The sequence below is a fragment of the Ambystoma mexicanum genome, chromosome 13 (assembly GCF_040938575.1).
Source record: "Ambystoma mexicanum isolate Mex_15411 chromosome 13, UKY_AmexF1_1, whole genome shotgun sequence".
Lineage (NCBI taxonomy): Eukaryota > Metazoa > Chordata > Amphibia > Caudata > Ambystomatidae > Ambystoma > Ambystoma mexicanum.
In genome coordinates, this window is record NC_090938.1 from 185,904,023 (window position 1) to 185,925,758 (window position 21,736).

The window sequence follows — 21,736 nt, forward strand, 5'->3', positions numbered from 1 at the left end:
TCTTTAGGAAGTTCCTGGAGCTTTAGGCTGGATTCGTTCTGCGGCAGACCTTGCACTTGGTTATGGACACTCTATCCCTGGCATTGGGCTTCTGCAGCAATGGATAGGCACATCAAGTCGGATATGGTGCCATGTGGAGAGTGTCTCGGGGTTAGTTGGTCCCACTAAATCAAGGGGAGAAGTCGTTCCATCAGACCTTATCTGTCGAGGTGAAAAAGGAGATCAGCACAGCAGCAGGTCTTGACCGGGCAATTGAATGTCCAGGAGGTTGCAACAGGCTTCTCTTCACGGTTTCTTCTTTGGATTTTTCTTCCAGTGGTCGACTCAGTCTGTAGTCACAAGAACCTCGCCCTTTGACCAAGATTTCCCATTCATGCACAGCCTATGTCAGTCACACAGCAGGGTGACTGTCCTTTCAGGACAGCCAGCCGTCCAATCAGGACTAGTTTCATGCAGGCATTCCTAGAGACAAAGGACGTGAGTTTCGGGGACCCTCCCTCACATCCTGTCCTTCCAGACACACTGGAGCCAGGGGCGTCCTTCAGGGCTGAAGCCCACCAAAGACAAGACGAACAAAGGGCTCAAACCTGTCTCAACGCACAGAGTAAAAGCCAAAAAAGACCTCACAAACAGAAAATGGCAAAAAAAGAAGACGGAGGGTCCATTTTGATAAAATGGTCACCCATGATATGATATGATAGTTTATTTATATAGCGCCTATGCACAATGTGTTTCAAAGCACTTCAAGGCAAGGGAGGGAACAAGGGAAAATACAATGACATTCTTACAGCCCATTACAGTAAGGATGTGAAATTAACTATCGTACTCGGCTTGACGACATTTCAGATAGTGCAAGAGCTAAGACATAGATAAGGAAGGGAGGGGGAGAGCGGGAAGGAAGTGGATACAGACAGCCGACTACCGTACTAGGCCTGACAACATTTCTGGCAGAGCCGGAGAGAAACAAAAGGTGGGGGAGAGGGGTGCATAAAGGGAGGGGAGGAACAAAAGCGACTATCGTACTACGCCTGACAACATTTCAGATAGTGTCGGGGGGGAGGAGGGAGGAAAAAAACAAGTAAGGGGAGGTGGGAGGAGACAGACAAGGTTGCTGTACTGCCACCAGCCATTTACAAATGTTACATGGGAAAGTAGGATAAGGGCTACAACGTTACCCCCCCCTCCAGCACTCCACATAAACTGGTGTGTGCTGAACCGACAAAGAGAAAAGGAAAGTAAAGTCAATTTTACTTTACTATTCTTGGGAACTGTAGTTTACACAAGAAAAGGTATTTAAACCTTATGAGAAATCCAAATGATTTTTCAGTGACACTGCACTGAAGGTGCTGTGTGGTGTCACCATACAAAAAGCAGATGCCTATGGAGTTTGTCAGACTCCAAAAAACTGTGAAAAGACAAAATAAAAATTGGGTAAAAACACATGAGAGAGGGAGAAAAAGGTCCCACTCATTCAGGAGTTAAAAATAAAAGGTCCTAAGTCCAGCAAAAGAGCTGGAGGTCTCTAAGGTTGAAGGGAATTAGCACAGAAATTAAAATTCTCCCTAACAATCGCACAGCAAATAGACTTGGGCCCAGAGCCCCTTAAAACGCAGCTCTCACCTTCGCTGAGGGGAAATGGGTAGCAAGCTGTATCCTTAAAAATAACCTGGATGGAGCAAACCATGCAGGGAGAATCGTGGCAGAAGTCCACGCATGGCTCCGTCAATCGATCTTCAAACTGGACAGCCAGGCTACCGTCCTGAACGTGCTCACTGAGCCCAATGCTTTATTTGGCAAAACAGTTGAGGATGCACTTAAAAGCTCATAGGAGGAATATGATACCCTCAAATCCCTGGTACAGCTCACTAACAAACCCTTTAGGCAAAGGGGAGGCGCAAACTCATGGTGGTTTAGAGGTCAGAACACCTAGAGGTCCTCTAATTAGAACCAGGGTGGGCAAAGTTCATCCTGGGGTTCTTCACAAGGGCAGTCCTGCCAACAGGGGTTTCAAAGAGGACAAAGAAGATCTAGAAGTAGGGGCAGATCCTCCTCCTCAAGAGGGGGCTCAACCCCTCCTAAGCAATGGCCACCTGCTACAGGTTCCCTCCCTTGCCACTCCAGTAGGAGGTTGTATTTCACAATTTGCCCACGTATGGGAGGGGGATCATGTCTGACAAGTGGGTACATTCCAACATGGTGGGGGGTATTGCATAGAGCTGATTCAAACATCAGCCAATCACCTGCCAATACAAAGGCAGGCTTTACAGGAAGAAGAGCGCATCCTGTTGGAAGAGGTCAGGTTTTCCCAGGAAACGAGTGATGGAGATTGGGCGATAGTTAGCCGGGCAGGAGGGGTCGGCGGAGGTTTTCTTGAGAAGAGGGTGCACAAGAGAGTGCTTCAGGGGGGGAACGGAAGGCTCCAGTGGCGAAGGAGTTGATGCGGAAGTCATCCAGGGCAGGAGCGAGGGGGTCAATGTGGTCCTTGATGGTTTTGGAAGAACAAGGAAGAACCTGTTTTGATGAGACTTTCATTGATCGGACTTGTCTAGAAACCTTGGCAGAGGAGAACAGAGGAAAGGAAGAGAAAGATGGAGTAGAGGTGGCCACAGGGGCGCCAGAGGTACAGGAGAGAGTGGAGGGGGTGGAGGAGGAGTAGAGGACGACAGGGTTAACACAATGTCCTGGGTTTTAGAGATGAAATGAGAAGCCAGGACCGTGCAGAGGGCGTTGTAGGGGGCAGGAGAGGTAGAGACTGCAGCAGGATTGGCCAGCTCCTTGCAGATTTTAAAGAGTTTGGTTGAGTTGTTAGATGCCACAGAGACGTGGACTTGAATTTGGGCTCTTCTTAGTGCGGATGGAGAGCCGGTATTGCCTTTGGAGCAGGCGGCAGGCCAGTTTGTCAGAGGATGCACAAGAAGCTAGCCATTTCCTCTCAGCCACCCTGCACTTGCATTTAAGGGCGACTAGGTTAGAGTCATACCATGAGTTGCACTTGGCTTTGGGCTTCAAGCGGAGCCTCATGACAGGGGCAAGAACGTCAAGAGTATCAAAGATAGAAGAGTAGAGCATGGAAAGGGCTGTGTCAGGATGTGAGTCAGGCAGAGGAGGAGGGGGAGAGAAAATGGCGGCAAAAGCCTCAACTGATACACGCTTCATGGGTCGGATGACCGAGAAGGTAGGTGGCTGTGCTGGAGTTGGCTTGGCCTGTGGGGGAGAGATCGGAGGAAAGGAGAAAGTGATCACTCCAGGAGAGAGGAGTGATGACGGGGATAGAGAGGGAGAGGGTTGTTTCACTAACCCTAGTTAAAATGCTACACTGGTGGACAAAGGAGAACCTGTTAAAGGGAAAACCTTTTCACAACCCTACAGTGCAAGCGGTTGTCACACCAGACTCATCACTCACTAGTTGGGGAACCCATTACCCTCACCACACAGCGCACGGCCTGTGGACACAGATCACAACCCAAAATCACATAAACCTTTTGAAACTGCTAGCAGTGCTCAAGGCCCTACAAGCTTTCCAAGTGCACCTGTCAGAATAGATGGTACAAGTCCTTACCGACAGCATCACTGCCATGTTTTACATAAACAAGCAGGGGGGCACACACTCTCCAAGTCTGCCCAGGCGAACACAGAAAATTTGGAAGTAGGCACTCAAGCGGGGCATGTTCCTAACATTGCAACATGTTATGGGGAACTCAATTCTCTGGCAAACTCATTAAACAAAGATCCTCTCCCCCGAAGATCACGAGTGGCAGCTCAACAGAAACATCTTAAACGAGATCTTCTCCCTATGGGGTGATCCCCCCCTTAGACTTGTTCCCCACAAGCCAAAACCCTCAATGCCCAGACTTTGCATCCACGTTTCCCAAGCACAGGTCCAAGGGGAACGCCCTGTGGATGAACTGGTCGGGAAATTTGCCTACGCTTTTCCCCCCCAACACTGCTCCTTAGCAGGTTAGTGAACAAAATGCACCAGCAACAAGCAGCCCAAATCCTAGTTGCTCCTATGTGGGAGAGACAACCTTGGTTTCCACATCTTTGCAAACTGGCGATATGCGTTCCAATCAAACTCCTGTGCCCCTACAACATGCTTTCACAGCGTGGGGGTACAGCGTTCCACCCACAACCTCAATCTCTGAACTTTGCAGCTTGGCTCATGAAGTCATAGAATATGGCCATTTTAAAACTCACTCGAAGGTGTATGGAAATCCTCAAGGAGGCACGTAAACCAAACACCAGACAGTTATTTTAACAAATGGAAAAGATTTGTAATATCGTGCCAGTCAAAGAAAGTAAGCCCAATCGAATGTACCCCATCACACATTCTTCATTACATGCTCCGCTTACTAGACTCCGGCCTAGTATTTGACTCCATCAAGGTTCGCCTGGCAGCTCTATCTGTGTGCACCACTTCTTAAAGCACGGTGTCCTGGTCATTAAGGCATTCATGGAAGGAGTGAAAAGACTCTACCCTCCCATTTCAAACCCGCCAGGGTGGGACCTAAATATGGTACTTGCAAAGTCATGGGGCCCCCCTTTGAGCCTATGCATAAATCCAGCCTTAAACACCTTACACACAAGACGGCTTTTCTGGTGGCTATCACTTCCATAAGAAGAGTTGGTGAACTACAAGCTTTGTCAGTGCAGGACCCTTTCTTTGTTATCCACAAAGACAAGTTGGTACGAAACCCTTAAGTTCCATGTCAACCAGTCCATTGAACTACCAGCTTCCTTTCAAAGCCCTTCAAGCTCAGCTGAGAAGAAACTCCATACACTAGATGTAAGGAGGGCGGTCCTTTACTAGGTAGACAAGACCGCTACGAAAAACAGACCAACTGTTTGTCTCCATGGCACCTGGGAGTGAAGGTGACCACGTTTCAAAAAACGCCATCTCCAGATGGATAGTGAAATGTATCTGCTTAGAATCACATGCACCCTCCATTCCTGTCGTGTGGAGTCGAAGGTGCATAGATATTTTCTGGCTTATCTACTCTTATATGCTTTATTATGTCTGTACTTGTGCTACACTTCATGCTACCTCATTGTCCAGGTTCCCACAACCAGGCTCCAAGGGGAACGCCCCTGGATGAACTGGTCAGGGAGGTTTGCCTACACTTTTCCTCCCAATCCTCTCATGAACAATGTGGTGAACAAGATTCACAGGGAACAAGTGACGCTCACCCTAGTTGCTCCCATCTGGGTGAGACAGCCATGGTATCCACATCTGCGCAAACTGGCGATGTGCGTTCCCCTAACACTCCTGTGCCAGACATACATACTCGCTCACTTAGCACGGGGGAACAATAGTGCACCCTCAACCTCAGTCTATGAACTTGGCAGAGTGGCTCCTGAGGTCAAAGAGTTCAGACATCTTAACCTGCCACAGAGGTGTATGGACATCCTAAAGGAATCAAGAAAACCTAACACTAGGCACTGTTATTTCGACACGTGGAGGCGATTTGTAGTTTTGTGCCAGTCTAAACAAATAAACCCCATAGAATGTACTCCATTTCACATTCTAAATTATATGCTCCACTCGCTAGATTCAGGGTTAGTCTTCAACTCTGAAAAGGTCCACCTGGCGGGTTTAACGGCTTACACCACATCCCACAATAAAGTATTGTGGTCTTTGGTACCGGTCATTAAAGCATTCATGGAGGGAGTAAAATGACTCCACCCTCCCATTTTTAACCCACCACAAGGATGGGATCTCAATGAGGTACTCGCTAAGCTCATGGGGGAACCCTTCGAGCCGATGCATAAGTCATGTCTTAACCACCTGACCTACAAGACTGCCTTCTTAGTGGCCATTACTTCCAAAAGAAGAGTTGGTGAATTACAAGCATTGTCAGTCCAGGATCCTTTCTTTACCATACACAAGGACAAACTGGTTTTATGCACTCATCCTAGGTTTTCCCTGAAGTTCATCTCTAAATTTCATGTAAACCAGGCCATCAAGCTACCGGCCTTCTCCCAAACCCCACCAGCTCAGCTGAGGTTAAACTCCACACACTTAGATGTAAGGAGGGCGGTCTTTTACTATGTAAACAAGACCAGACCGCTGAGGAAAACAGATCAACTGTTTGTCTCTGTAGAACCAGGCAGAGAAGGAGACAGCATTTCCAAGAATGCAATCTCCTGATGGATAGTCAGATGTATACAACTGTGCTATTCTATATCAAACAAGACACTGCCTTTCACGCCAAGAGCTCACTCCACAAGAAGCACAGGAGCCACTCTGGCTTTCATTGCAAATGTCCCCCTAGACCGCATTTGCAAAGCAGCTACATGGAGCTCAGTTCACACCTTCACGTAGCACTACTGCACTGACACACATTCCAAGACAGATGCACAGGTGGGACAAGCGGTTCTAAAACATCTGTTTGCAAATTTACCTTCTCACAACCCACCACCTTCTAACACTGCTCGCTAATCTATGCACATCATGTGATCTAAGCAGATTCCACAAACCTTAGAAGGGATACATTACAGTGAGCAATCGTTTTTCTGAAGCTTGTATCTGCTTAAATTCACATGCTACCCACTCTTCCTCCCCTTGGAGAGGAGGTTCATGGATGCTTTAATAGCTTGTCTGATATAAATCTGCTTGGATACACCTGTACTCACGCTACACTTCATGCTACCTCATGTTAGAAACAAAACAGTCTGAGGGACCTCGATGCGTGAAGGACCATGGGTACAGTATTACTGGCATGCCCTGTCGACATCCCTTTTTGTATTTCAAAAACAACAACTGTAATACTCTGCAGCTTCCACTAGATATCAGCCTATGTGCAGCATGTGAATCTAAGCAGATACAAGCATCAAAAATACGATTACGTTGAGTAATGTATCCCATATATCTATATCACATCCTGACAAGCTGAACTTGTGTTTGGAACAAAGAGGGGACCTAAGCTTGGGGAAGGGAACCCCTAGAGGCCTAAGAAACTGGAGTACCTATTTTATGATATTGAAGGAGGAAAAAAGTACATCCTGGCAAAACTGAATTTGTGTTGGAAACTGAAAGGAGCCTGAACTTGGGGAAGGGAACCCTGAGAGGACTAAGCAAAGTTGGAGTCTTGTTGTCTTGTTGTTTTGTGGTGTTGAAGGGATTGAAGCTTGGGGAAGGGAATCCCAAGAAACCAAAGACACTTAAAGTATTTGAGAATATTGCATGGGCTCTGTGAACAAGGCCTTACGAACAGCCCCTTTTGATTGAACTCATTTTTGTGACATTGACCAAACTACACCTGGTGAGAAGACCTCCTGAAACCAACCTTGGTTTCCTATTTTCTGTTGAACCACTATTTTTCCCTTTTGAAAACTTCCTATCACATTTTTATAAAAAGAGTGAGGGCAAGCATAGGTTTAGACACAGACAGACTTTTACTTTGGACTATTTGACATCGGCTCCCTGTAGACACACCAGTTGAGGGAACTATCCCTTTTAGAGTTGGGACCGTTCGGCATTACACCAACCCAGGAACCTTAGTAAATAAAGGTTTGGAAATGAGCATACTTGAGCCTGTGTCTCTCTTGATACCATGCCTGCCTCACAAGCCCTGGCCCAAGCTGGGAGGTGCAGCCAGCCCACAGTGAAGGCCTGCAGGCAAGGCCGCTGGATGGTGTCTCGTCTGGTCCCATTCAACATCTAGGGACTGGCATAGGCATGCATGCCTGCTAGGTTCGATCTGTGCACAACTTAAACTATTGACTCAGAACCCCAGCAACTGGTAAAGATGGCCGCCACTGATATGCTGACCACACTTGGCTCCCAGCCTGCCCTACCGTGTGTGCCCTGTGATTGGATGAAGCTCCCAACACCTAGAGCCCTGCCTCCAGGCCGGGATGCGCAGCCAGCCCACAGTTGAGGCCTGCAGTCAATGATGCGGCAGTGCGCCAGATTGCTTTCACCATCTTTCAGAGAAAGAGCTCCTCACTGTACAACCCACCTCCACATGTAAGCCTATTGCGCCCAGCACAGCACATGCTCAGGGTGGGCTTGTTTACTTGTAACATATTCTTATGTGTCACATACTTTATTGCCACAACCCGCCCTATTCCTGCCCCCGCTACTTCCATGGCAAGGTCAATACCCTCTTGAACCTTACCATATGACTGGCACGCCCACTTTGGCATGAGCTGAGCTATCTGCTACAGACTTTGTTACCATGCCGGCATGGGACGCGTACCCATTGCTACATACATTTGCAGAATTTAACACCTTGGCCGGCGTGTCCCTGTCACCAAGCCTCTTCCTCCCCATTTTGTCAGAGCTGCGTTTTCAGACTGCAGATCTGTCACAGTCCGTATCCTCCTCCGGTGCAGACATTGCACACTGAACTGCCTTAGCATGACCCTCCCAGCTCCTTTCAACATCCGACTGAGCATACAATACCTACCTACAAGTCAATGCCTGGCACACGATTAACCTCAGCTCAGCATCCACACCACAGGCCCAGGCCGCCACCTTGTTCATTAAGCTTACTGACTAGGCCTCAATGCAATATGCCATCAAACGAGCTTGGTGCTCATATACACCCCCCTAACCCACCTAAACCAGATGGCCACCTACGCCCACCATGCCAACCCACAGCTGCCCCCTGAGAGACACGAGTCCCAACACTGGACCAAAAAACTCACAAAACATCCGCCACCATGCCTTTCTAGGCACCCTTTGTCCCAGCCCATACAACCACCATACAACCACCATAGTGCCATCAAAAATCATGCCCTGACTCACTGCTAGAATACAAGCTACAGCAGGCTGCATGACCCACCACACTGGTCCTGATCGCACAGCCCCCAGAGACTAGTTTCCGGAATGGCAATCTGCAACGCTGCACCTCTCTGTGCTACATGCCCCCACCATACCTACCCAGGATGTAGGGCTGTGCCACATGCAATAAGCCAAAGAACAGATGCCACGTCACCACCTAGGGCTTCACCTTGCACCCAACCTCTACTATTCCTCTCTCTAAACTACAATGTGCCCTTCTCAAGACCAAGTCAATCACTTCCCACCATACGAAATTCTGGACCTCATCACAGCAAATGACTTGGACATCCTAGCTCTGACTGAACTCTGGTTTACCCCCACGGCTGGGCCAGCCCTATCCATTGCTGTCCCCTTTGGCTATGCTATATAGCAGAAAGAAAAGGTGGCAGAGTGGCCTATATTTACAAGGACTCCCTTACGCTGCATGCCTCCCAGTTCTACCACACTCCCCAACTGCGAATCACTATCAGCTAAGCTAAAATGTTCGCAAAACGCCACACTCGCTATCCACCTCATATACCGGCCCACCTGGCCCCATTGATACCTTTGAGGATTACCTCACGCAGCCACTCGGCTAATCTCGACCAACCTCAAGCCATCCACACAACTCTTAGTACTAGGTGGCCTCAACCTGGGGTTCGATGAACCTCCCGACACAGACGCCACTGACATATCTGCCTCATTGGCCGCTCTTGGCTGCAGCAAACTCGTCACAGAACCGACTCACTCCCATGATCATTCCTCGACTGGCTGCTAAACCTCAAAAGCAGCTTCTCCATCCTCTTACCGAACATGCCCTTGGGTAGACCACCACACCATTTCCTTCACCATTCGCTGCACCAGCAAATGCACTAAGACAGAGCCAGTCCCTACCAGCACCTTGACCCGCAGCTCACGCAGCCTAACTAGTAGCAAAATAATTCCCTTGATCAACCTACCGCTCCCCTCCACATAGGATCCCACATCCCTGCTGGATCGCTAAAACGCCCTTCTCCGCAAGACCATCGACCAGCTGGTGCCCCATAAAGACAGGAAATCCAAAAACCAACCCATCACAACTCCTGGTTTACCCTGGATATTTGCGCCACTCAAGCTGCTAAAAGAACAGCTGAAGTTACCTAGCACCAAAACCCTACCCTGGCTAACAAAACTCACTTTTCAAAGATGTCTCTCCAATACAAACATCTTATCCTTAGTTTGAAAGCATCTACCTTCAACAAAACAATGTCCAACGCTTCCTCCAGCTCTCGTTAACTTTTCACGATTTTCCAGGAGCTAGAAACCCCCATCTCCCCATCCTCCTCTATCCCGAAAAACAACGCCTGGTGCAACAAGATCCAAGACACCACAGGCAAAATCACTCGGTAACGAGCAAAAATAAAAGCTAAACTATCTTCTACACCAACTGCCTGTCACCCACCATATCCAGCCCTTAGCGACATCCCTCTGTTCAAGTTCCAACCGATCAGACCAGCCATCCTCGCCAACACTATTGCTGGGCTCAAACCATCCTGCTGCAAGTGGGGGGCATGTCCTGCCTTCCTGGTTAAGGAATATCGATGAACCCTACCCCCACTCATTGCCACCATCATTAACTCCTCCTTCGACCTCCAGTATCGTTCCACTGGCCTTGAAAGAATCCTGGATTTCACCGCTCCTCAAAAATCCCACCTTCGACCTAGCAGCCCTACCAACTAGCGAACCATCACAACAGTGCCCTTGCTCTTAAAAATCATGGACGAGTTGCCTATATTCAAATCCAGTCTTTCCTAGAACCCCACCACATCTTGAGGATCCATCAGCCAGGTTTCTGCCCAACGCAGGGACGGAAACAGCTCTCATAGATTGAAAAATAAAACTGCTTGATTATGCCAATGACCAGGGCACCCTTTCCTTGCTCTTACTTCTCAACCTCTCAGCGGCATTTGATCTCGTTGACCACAAGATCCTTTGTCAAGCCCTCATCTCCTCTGTCTACTTTTCCACTGAAGCCACTAAATGGGTCGCTTCATTCCTCTTTGACATATACACGCTAGTATTTGCAGGAGAGACTTCTGCCACATCTCCGCCTACATCCTGTGGAGTACCCCAAGGCTCATGTGTCTCCCCTACCATGTACAATGTGTACACAACGCCCTTGTTGGACCACCTCGATGACCTTGGGATCGCCTACACAAATAAGCAGATGACACCCAAATCCTCACCCCCTACCGCCCTCGCTAGCAAAGATCTTAAGGACACCCTCCAAATCCATGCTATCTACGAAGCTATACAATCCTGGATGGCCTCACCAAGGCCCTCTGCCTCAATGATGAAAAAACAGAACTTCTCATCGGGCCTCTGCTCGTCTGACCAGACTACCGCAGGTGAACAAATCCTTCATCATTGACAGCCAAAGCATTGCTGTTGCGTCCTCCATCAAGACCCTCTGAGTCTACCTCGACTCCTCGCTGACCGTGTGCCACCAGGTCAACTACATTATGCTATCAAGCTCATCAATGCCAGCAAACCTTTCCTCTCCACTGCAAACCTACTTGAAGTGGCCCGGGCACTCGTAGGGTCCAGACTATACTGCAACTCCCTTTAAGATTCTGTCCCTCACACACCGCTGTCTGTCGAGCAATGCACCATGCCATCTAGCGGACAAATTCAAAAAGCACGCCTCAGCAAGGCCTTCAAGGTCTGAATATAAACATTGCCTAGTTACACCTAGGTTCAAGCGGTCCAAATCAGGTGGCTCTAGCTTCTTGGTCTGCGCACCGCCACTCTGGAACAAGCTACCCTCCCACTTGAGAGACAAACCCTCCTACAACGCCTTCAGAAAGCTGCTCAAGACTTATCTATTCAACTGACTTTCTCTCCTCCCCTTTCCCATTGTACCACTGCTATTACGCTGAAACTAGCGCCTAGATGCCCATGGGCTATCTGCGCTGTTATAAATGTACAAATTAATAAATAAATACTACACCAACACTACCGCAGTGGTCTTGCAGCACCTAACCTTGTCCGATCAAAGGTGTACATTGACCACTGTGAGAAACCTGAGGGCGTCCTCCCATTTACTCCCCTTGGGTACTCTTCGCAGGTGGCCAGGGAAAGGCCATCACTTTTGGATCCTGATCCTGGGGGTGGAGAAGCGAGGGAGGATCACCTGGGTGAAGGGGCATAGAGGATTGGGAATAAGATGCCCTCTTCCGAGATGCGGTATTCCACATTTCCCTTTCAGGAAGAACCCTCTATCTCAGAGGCAGTTATGGGGTATTGCTATCCCTGTTCCACTAACCAGAAAATAACCAGAGATATTACCACTCTAGAAGCACAAGAAAGAGGATGTAGAAGAGAAGGGTCAAGGGTGAGACCTGGTATTCCCCTTTCCCTATTGAACACCAACCTAACCCTCCCACAGCCTCTATATGCTATTGTACAACATCTCCCCTCACTTTCCCACAATTTACCTATGACAGTACTGGGACGAGGAAGAGGCGACTAGGAGTAATGAACACTAGTAACGTGTATGGGGCACTCTAGCAGTCACCCCAAATATCAGCATAGCACACTCAGGCCCATCAAAGACTCCCCGCCACAAGAACGGAAGACTCAGCCATGTGGCAAAGTTACTGTCTTTTATTTAGAAAAAACAAAATGACAGTGATCACACTAGAAAATCAAGTATCCTCCGGATTTCTTGTTTTCTAAGCAGGTCACCCGGTTTTATCCCGATGTGACGTCACAAATCCAGGTTCCATCCCTGAAACCTATCATGTATTGGTTCCATGTCATTTCATCACAGGATGTTTCTTTGCAGGTTTTTTTACCGCAATATTTTTTTATGAAAAAAAAATCATTTTTTTTTTTAAATTATTGTTGGCCGGGGGGGGTTCCCCCTTTAGTCCCCCTATTTTCTTTAATTTGTATTTATTCCCAAACACTCACACCCTATATATATAATTTACTAACCCCCCTAAAAAATTCAGTGGTTTTTTTTCGGGAAATAATTAGCAGCAAAAAAACCAGCGAAAAAACGAAAGGTGAATCTAGATTAGTCAGCATGTGACCTTCCATCCTTGGGACCCTGGACAGTTACCAGACTGAGTGTACCTTATCAAGGCAATGGGACTTAGCATGGAGCTGGAAAGTTTTCCCTAATGTTGCCAACTCTGATCCACCTTACCCTGGGAGAGTGCATTTAGTTAGCAGCTCCTGGGCAACACTTGTAGCTTTTTCCCCTCTGGTTAGTTGGGAACAGTCCTCTTTGTCTACCTTGGTTGAATGAGTATTGTCCTGTTCGGCTAGGTCAGGTGTGTGGAGACATGAAAATAAGCTGTCCTGCTTGTAATTATGAGGATTTTATCCTGATTTTCTGCAGGTGGCTCATTGTCTTGGTAACTGGAACTCTGTCTCCACTTGTCCTTGGCTCAGTGCTTTGTCTTTATACGCCTCTGGCTACGGCGATAGGGTCAGCTTTTCCATGTACTTTAACCCTGCCTCTCCCTTGCTCTCCATTTCAGAGACCTATGGCTTCTAAATCATTTCCTATGGCTTCTCCATGCTAGCCGCAGTCAAGCATGTGCAAGCCAAATGTATTACCTCTTTGCATCAAGCGGTTTCAGTTTTGGAAAACCTTATCGATGTAAAGAGATATGTACGTGTGTCCGTCCTCTACCTACGTGGGTCATTAGTTTGTGCTAGTGCCTATATGCAAGAAACAAGTGCATGTTTGTGCAACTTCATGAATGGATGAATATGTACTTCATCTATAATGAGGCTACGTCATGGTGTCATTGATGACGTCATTGGTTTCTGACTTAGCAGTCAGTCAACTTGCTCGATCGATGTAATTTCCATGTGGTCCAAGTCATCGATTGGGTATGGTCTGAACAGCTGTCTGAGTGACTTTCGCAGCTCAAACATGTGATACATTGATGATTGCGGTGATGGGCTTAAAAGTGTGGCACATCTGTTTCTCTACCTTGGTGTTGGGAGTTGTGTGGGGGGCATGAGGGGCGGATTTGGCCCCCCATCTGCAAACTCCTTTCACCACTATAGTACTGGGATGAAGAAGATGCCTGCAAAGTACTGTGAAGGTTAGGCATGTCACTTTTAAATCCGGTCCGGCAAGTCCAAATGGAAGCTTACACCTGCAACCTGTCAAGTGGTTGCAGTTGTATAAAAGGAGACCAAAGGACCACCAAAGGGAGCAACAGGGAGGCCTGTGTTGGAGAGACCAGCATGGGACCCTTTCCGTGAGGAGACCGCTGTGGTGGGACATGAGAGGAAGCCAGAAGACCTGTGGAGCCCAGAGTGAGGGGGCGTTAGACTGCTGGGAGCCTCCTGAACGGGTGAAAGCTGTTGGAGCTGGAAAAAGGAAGAAAAAAAGAAATGACGCCATCCGAGGCCGTGCAGCGAGCTGCTGGCGTGTGCTGGGCAGCACCCGGAGTGTGAGCGGTGCTCGGAGAGACCAGGCCGTGAGCCTGCAAAGCAGAGAAGAAGCAGTGGAGCTGCTGGAGAGGAATGCCGAGGACCGATGAGTGCAGGGGAATGGTACTCTAAGACGGGTTGCTCCTAGGGGCTACGCATGAGAAACAAAGTGCTGCATGAAGCAAAATTTGAATACTGAACTGAACGAAACATGAAGAAATGTTAATTTAAGCATATTGAATACCGATCTAAATGAAAACAAAGCACAGTCGCGCACATTGAATACCGAGTTGAATGAAACTTTATGAGCAGAGCTGTTCGCTGAATGAAAGTCAAAAGTGAAAGTGCCCATTTGAAAACAACCTACAAAAAAGAGTACAAGTGTGAAAGTGTGCGACAGAAAAGTGGGAAATTAATAAAATCACTACAGAGCGAACTTTATGAATGGAGACTGTGTGGCAAGGCCAAACGATTAGCATAAGATGTGCAACACATTATGGCAAAGCCAAGAGGCTGACTAGGAGAAGCCAGGTGAGTGTGAAGTTACACATAAAGCCAAGAGGCAAACAAAGAGAATCTAAGTGAATGTGAATTGAGACACAGGGAAAATGCAGAAGAACCTGGGTGGGTTGAAGAGCCTAGGGTTCCTGGTTGCGCGACCTGTGATGAGTGGACCGTGTGGTCTGACAACTGCGCCTAGTCCAGGTAGCTCTAAATTGTGAAAACCAGAGACATTGTGGAAAACACCAAGAAGGAGCACTGAAAGTGAACTTTTGATGCAATCCAGAAAGGGGGTCAAGTTGACCTGGAGTTGTGTTTAACTTTGAAAAACGTAAACAAGTACAAGTTGCTACATTGAAGTCTTGGGGAAGAGAACCCTGAGACTTGATGAGCTGCAGACGCTGTCTTGAGGACGAAGCCTCAAGATTATATTCTTTTGAACTGTTGCCATGAACTTGGGGAAGGGAACCCATAAGATTGTGTTGAACTGTATTGCTTGGAACTTCAGAAAGGTAATCTTGAGACTTTTGTGGCACTTTCGTGAACTTGGGGGGGAAAGGAAGCTGTAAAGGAATCTGGGAGCTGGAAGAAGCTCAGAACTTTGTGTTAATCACCATTTCTTTTATTATTGACATCCCTACACATTGTTTAGCTTTAGTTGTGAGGGCAAGGATAGGTTTTGGATACAGGCAGACCTTTAAGTTGAACTCAGACTTTCCTTAGTTTCAGTCAGGTCGGGAAATCCCACCTTAGCATTGGGCAAGTTAGGCCTTCTACCATTTTGACATTTGATTTAATAAATCATTTATGTTTGAACTTTGAATCTGTTGTCTGTGTCTTGCTTCATGAGGCCTTCACACCACCCTGCCTTAGTGCCTCCATCTTTTTGGTTCTCGCAAAGTGTGTTGCAATGGAGACTAGTTTGGAAAGAAATCGATGTGCATTCTCTGTAACATTGATGAAGTGTAATTGAAATGATAGGCCCTGTTTTGTGCCTATTGCTCACACATTCAATTTAGTCGGGAGTGGGTTGTGGCTGCGAAGTCTTGACCCAATAACAGTTTTAAGAGGAGTTGAGCTGTTTTTTTCAATATGATGTTTTTCATCTTTTGACCTTAATGTAAGACTAGATTAGCCGTTATTCTAAGGCTACCATATTTTATAGTTTTATAAAGCTTATATCAAATAAAAAACTGCTTTATTTTGGTACATGCCATAAAAGGAAAATATATCATTAAAATGTTGTTTTTGCCTTGATTTATTATCTAGTACCATCTTGGATTGCACCCCTGAATTATTTCGCCCCTTACCTCCTGCATGGTACAAGCCCTGAGCTTGGCCAATGTATCAAACCGGGTCTCTAGGATCTTGGATGTGCTTCATGTCTGTTAATAGCTACACGTCCAAGTGTGTCATGAGATCAGGATTGTTGATTCTCAAACACAATTTACGGTCACAGGGTCTGACAGGTGAAACTTAATTCTGCAAATATTAGTGCAAGTACACCCAGGTCATAGGTTTGATGACCAAGCCCAGAGGTATTTCAAAATATTAAATGATGCTAGGCTTCACGTGCACCAAACAATTTTTCCAGTACCTAGCATTCTTTTCTCCAAACATTTACATAGGTGTCTATTCACTTGTAGGCATTTCATGTAGTGGAACATCCAGGTTTACCTTGGGTGTTTCCACATGAGCTCCTAAAACAACTGATGTGTATTGATTTTGTTGTGTGTGTGTGTGTGTGTGTGTGCATGGTGCATGGCCTTGGAAGTCATATAAAAATCCTTTTGTGAATGGGATGGCATCAAAAATATATACCCTTCTTTGCAGTTGATCAGCGCGAACTAACTCATCTGGATGACATGTTTAAGTTTGCATTCATGTGGCTGAAATAAATGTTAATTTTTTGTTGAATCGAAATCATTGTGAGAAACATTGAGTTTTAACTGCTCTTGTTTGCAGTGTAAGTTAAAGTAGCTGAAAAATCAAAGCAATTCCCCTCTAAAAATGAACATCCATGCACACTGAAACGTATGTCTTACCTACATCCCACCTTTCTTGTTCTTGTCTTTGAACGCTTAATAGTTACGGGCCTCCGCCACCTCCTTGTTTGCCTTCTTCTGCCCACTAACCACCAGTCTTTCCCATCCTCGGATCTCAATAACCCTGATCCCTTCTCTTTGCAACTCGCACCATCTCGTGGCCATTTGCATCCTGCTCTACTAACCACACCGCCCCGTTCCCAAACACATTTTGCCTTTAAAACTCAGGTTCCATTTGGACTTGTTTTCACCTGTTCGCCAGCCTGCCTCTGATCTTCTGATCTTACTACAGCAGCTCCATGCACTTGCACTGTACTTGGTATTGTAATGACATTTGAAACTAACATTTACGTTCCACACCTATGTGGTTATTAATGTTTAATGTGCAGTGTATTCAATGGTAAACTATACATCTCTTTTTACTCCAAAAAATGTTTTGGATGCAATTTTAAAATTCAAAAGCATGGAGCCTTTCGCATCTGTTATCACAGAGTAAGAAGCGTCTGTGAAGGTATAAAGCATGGTTGATTGGTTCTGGTTTAGGATGGTAAAGTTGAAGGATTTTGTTTTGTTTGATGAGTAAACCAGATTCCCAAGTGCATAATTCCACACAATTAAAATTTGAACTTAAAATCTTGACTAGCTTTAGGAATACCAGCCAGTGAGATCATTAAAGTTCTTGTGGCCCACGTCCACCAAGGAATCCCCTACTGTCCCCTTCCTGCCCCAACCTTCAGTGTGCTCTCTATCAGAATAATGGATTTCTAGGGTATCGCATGGTCAACTTAGGAAGCCTGGTTAGTTTCTGTTGTGAACAGAGATATGCCCTTTGTTTACCCCCAACCTTTACCTTTTTGCATGCTGTATAGGCGTAAGCAGCAATTCGTCCTGTGCTTTTGGGCGATATAACTTTGTGAGAAGTTCTGTATGTTCATTTGAAAGCAGATTCCGATGCCTGCGCCCTTTTACGTTCTGTACATTCACAGTCCTGTCCAAGAGGACTATCCTGTTCCTCTGATTTGGCGTGTGGGAGAACTAAAAAGAAAATCCCCTTTGTCTAAACAGGTCCTCTGTGTTCTGGATAATGCTTGTTCTGTGGTTCAGCCTTTCTGCTCTCATTGCATACTACAACCCTGCTTTAGGTAATTAGTTAACTGCTTAACAAATGTGCCCATAGTTGAAATTGATTGACTTATGCTTAAGCAGTGAACTAAGAACCCCACAAATATCTACCTAGGTAGGGATTGATGGGTAAATCTACATTCAACAGCAAATTATAGGGTTTCTGAATGATCTTTTAGCACTGTGGTGTTTTATTTGCTTGGTGCTTGTGTTTAGACTGCGTTTGTGATATTGTTGCGCTAACAAGTAATTTTTTTGTTTAGGCTTTGAGTTTGACAGATGGTTGAATACACCTGGGTGGCCACCTTTCCTTCCAGACCTTTCTCCTGGAAAGTCTCTCATGAAGCCAGCAGAGGAGCTGGCAGGACTCTGGGCAGCCCCAAATCTAAACATGGATGCAATTAAATCCGTGGACATCTCTTCTTGGAAGACTTATCAACTCATCTACTTCCTGGACAGAGTATTGGAGAAGTCACCACTCCCTGAAGGTAATTTAAGTGAGCTCTAACTTGAGTTAGTGTATGATGACCACTTGCTCTCTTTTTGAAGACCCTCTTCCATCTGTGCCCCATTCTCTGATTTGCCTGATGTCGATGCTTATCTGTAGCTGCAGTGATCAATCGGAATAAGACCTATTCTCACCAACACCAATGCACCAGGGTCTTAATTCCCAGCATCAGTAAATTTAGGCAAACAAGTCATTTATTCCAATTCATTTTCACAAAGCCAATAATTCCAAAAGGTTAATGAATTGTCTTAGCAGAGGTATCTCGGTGGATCTGTTTGTCCTGAATATTTATGAATCAGTGTATGGCTATCTAAATACCTTTACAGGTCTTGGAAATGTACCTGAGATGCGAAGTTTTCAGTAGTGCAGAACGCTATAATTATTGGTCTCTCACTGGGTGCCAAAGTCTACTAAAAATCTGCCCAGCAAGATATGTACACCTTTTTATTTACAATTCAGACCTAAAAAAGAACAGCTTTAAGGTTGTCTCAACTTTGATGTGCTGGGTATTGCTAGAACAGTTTTTCTGAAGTCCAATTAAGGGCTTAGCAAAACCATATAACTGAGACATTGCAAAACTCTACTCATAGTATAAGGCTGTACCACCCGAGTATTTGGTAACGTAGACAGAACAGGCAGGCTGATATTAGGAGGTGCAGAGGGCTGTAGGAAAGTACAAAGAACCTGTAACATACACATGGTCCCAAAGGTTTTTATAGTGACTGTTTCGACAGTCATAGTTGCGAATGCCAATAGTTCTGACACAAAAGTGTCGAGGAAAAAAGGTTTCACATTTTTTTTTTTTTTAAATTGAAATTTTTATGGGGGGGAAATGGCGCATCAACTTGGACATCACTGGTAAATGTACTTTTAGTAACATCTAGGATCATCCATTATTGACTACTTTCACTTAACGCTGGATTTATGGAAACTAATTCTGAGTTCCGAAGTGTCAAGAGTGGGGAATAGCGACCACTATCCCTTGGTATTAATTGTTAAAGGTCTTGTCGAGGGGGCGGTGGGTATGTCTAGTCCACTATGCCAAGTGGACAGTGATACAGCATCAATTAGGAGAATTAAGTGGGGGAACATTTTGGATTCTGGGTTGCATTTGCAAATATTAGCCACACAATAAAGTGCCTTAATAGGGATAATAGACTCATCTAAAAGTCAAAGGGAAGTGGTGGGTCTCTTTATGGATATTTTGGAGGCCCTCACTGGGGGTTTTTCCGTGTCGGAAAGCCGGGTTGGTTCGATCAGAAGTGTAGGCTGGCAAAGTCGGCCCTTGTAGATACTCTAAAGTGCCCTGCGACGGACAGACGCAGCATTGCCCAAGCACGTACAATCTATCACAGGACAATCGAGCAAAGGAAATTGGAGCTGGAAGTCATGTCCTAGGAGGAATTCTTAGAGGTCATCAGGGTGAATCATGCAAAGGGATTCTGGGAATGTGTATCAAGAGGATCCTCCAACAAGGGAAGTCAAGACCCACAGGGGGCTCATGTGGGGCATCCGACTGGGTCTCATATTTTGGGACGGTGCGATGATGGTCGTGTACAAATGGAAGAACCGTCCAGGGGCGTATCTTTATGCTTCTCTTTGGAGGAGGTGGCCAAAGCAATAGGGGCACAAGTGCGTAATCGAGCTCCCGGCCCGGATGCAATACCAGCGGATCTTTTTATGAGTCACAGACTTATGGGCTTTGGTGCTGACTTTGGCCTTTAATGCCTGCCTGAGTTGAGGGCACTACGCATCCTCGTGGAAGACAGCAACTATTTACCCATTTTTAAAAAAGGGGGAACATAACCAAACGTTCCAAGTACCGTCCAATTTCTCTTTTGGACACGGTTTTTAAGATTTTTGAACGGGTTCTGTTAGTACATATTGAGCATTGGCTTACAGAGGAGGAGATCCTGACTGATATTCAGTTTGGCTTTCTCCCCGGTATGGGCACTTTGGAGCAAACACTAAGTTTGTACCTCCTGATATAGAATTTTGTTTTCTGCAAGGTCGAGACAGTATACCTTGCATTCATGGACTTAAGCACACAGCCTTCGACAAGGTAGATCGTGCCAAGTTGTGGGCCGTGCTTTTAGTCTATGGGTTGCCTGGCGGAAAGTTTGGGAGTGTTGCAGAATTATTCTGGCAATAAGCCTAATTTTCGGTTTGGCACTGGGGGCAGGTGCACTGAGTGGTTTGTCATTGTATTGGGTGTCAGCCAGGGGTGCGTCCTGGCCCCTATACTTTTTACCCTGTATATTAATGGGCTACTGCAGGTTTTGCTAATCACCAGTGTGGATTTCCTGAAAGTGGGAGGTAGGCCTTTTCCAGTCTTGGCTTATTCCAATGACACTGTGCTTATGGCCAGAACCCCCAGGTCCCTGCAGGCATTGGCGGATGCCTATGCCTCCTTTATGACCAGCCTAGGTATTAAAAGAAACCCCACCAAATCAGCGGTGATGGGTTGTAGCGGCGGCAGAAGGCTTAGTAAGATGCGTCCCATAATCTGCAAGGGGGAATTAATTCCAAGGATGGCTGACTATGATTACTTGGGGGTTAGGTTTTCAGAGAGCCTTACAGGTACGGAACATCCCTGAAAATGTGCCCATACTTGTGGGGTGGGAGGGGGGGGTTCTCTCTCGTTTCTCTGCTAACTGTAAGGGCCAGCACATGGAATTGTCCCTTAAGGTATACACTATGCAGGTAAAGGCAGCCACACAATATGGAGCAGCTCTTTGGGGGTATTGTAAGCCCAGTGATATGCAGGCCAGGGAAAATCATTACTTGGTTGCTGGGACTTCCTGGCTCTTCGTCCTGTGCCTCAGCACACAGAGAATTGGGGATGCCGTTCTTGGAGGACGTTTGGGCAGCTGCCCCAAGTATTCTATGGCTAAGAATATGGGGGAACAAAAATGCCACATTGTGTCACTCTATAATAAAAGCTACACTTAATAAGGATTGGTGGCACAAAATACACTTGTTAAGATCTGTAAAAGAGCTTATGTGCAAGGCGAATGTGCCGATTGTGCCACCTTTTTCTATGATGCTACTAACGCAGGAAGTAAGGTCCTACAAAGAAGCAGTAATCGGGCAAACTGTGATTAAACGTATTAATGCAGCATCGGTGTCACAACTGGACATATTGCATCAATCCATAAGTGGGACATTAACTGTGCAGTCGTATCTTTTCTGGGCCAGCAAAAAACATCAAAGCTGGCTCATTACAAGGGCACGATTCGACAGTATAAGATTAAGAGGTAACACAGTGAAGTGGACGGGTTACCCCGATTATTCAAGATATCCTGTGTGTGGTGCTACAAATGAAAATCTGAGCCACTTTATTCTGTTTTACCCTAG

The 21,736-nt window shown here is 46.3% G+C and overlaps 1 protein-coding gene across 2 annotated transcripts in view; it reads left to right on the forward strand.

Annotated features, from left to right (window-relative positions):
• The window catches only part of RNPEP (arginyl aminopeptidase), a 183,711-nt gene that overhangs the window by 127,437 nt on the left and 34,538 nt on the right, over positions 1 to 21,736 (forward strand). For both annotated transcript variants that reach the window (XM_069633582.1, XM_069633583.1), the window contains exon 9: positions 18,135 to 18,359. In XM_069633582.1, coding sequence (XP_069489683.1) covers positions 18,135 to 18,359 — 225 coding nt within the window. The remainder of the gene's footprint in view (positions 1 to 18,134; positions 18,360 to 21,736) is intronic.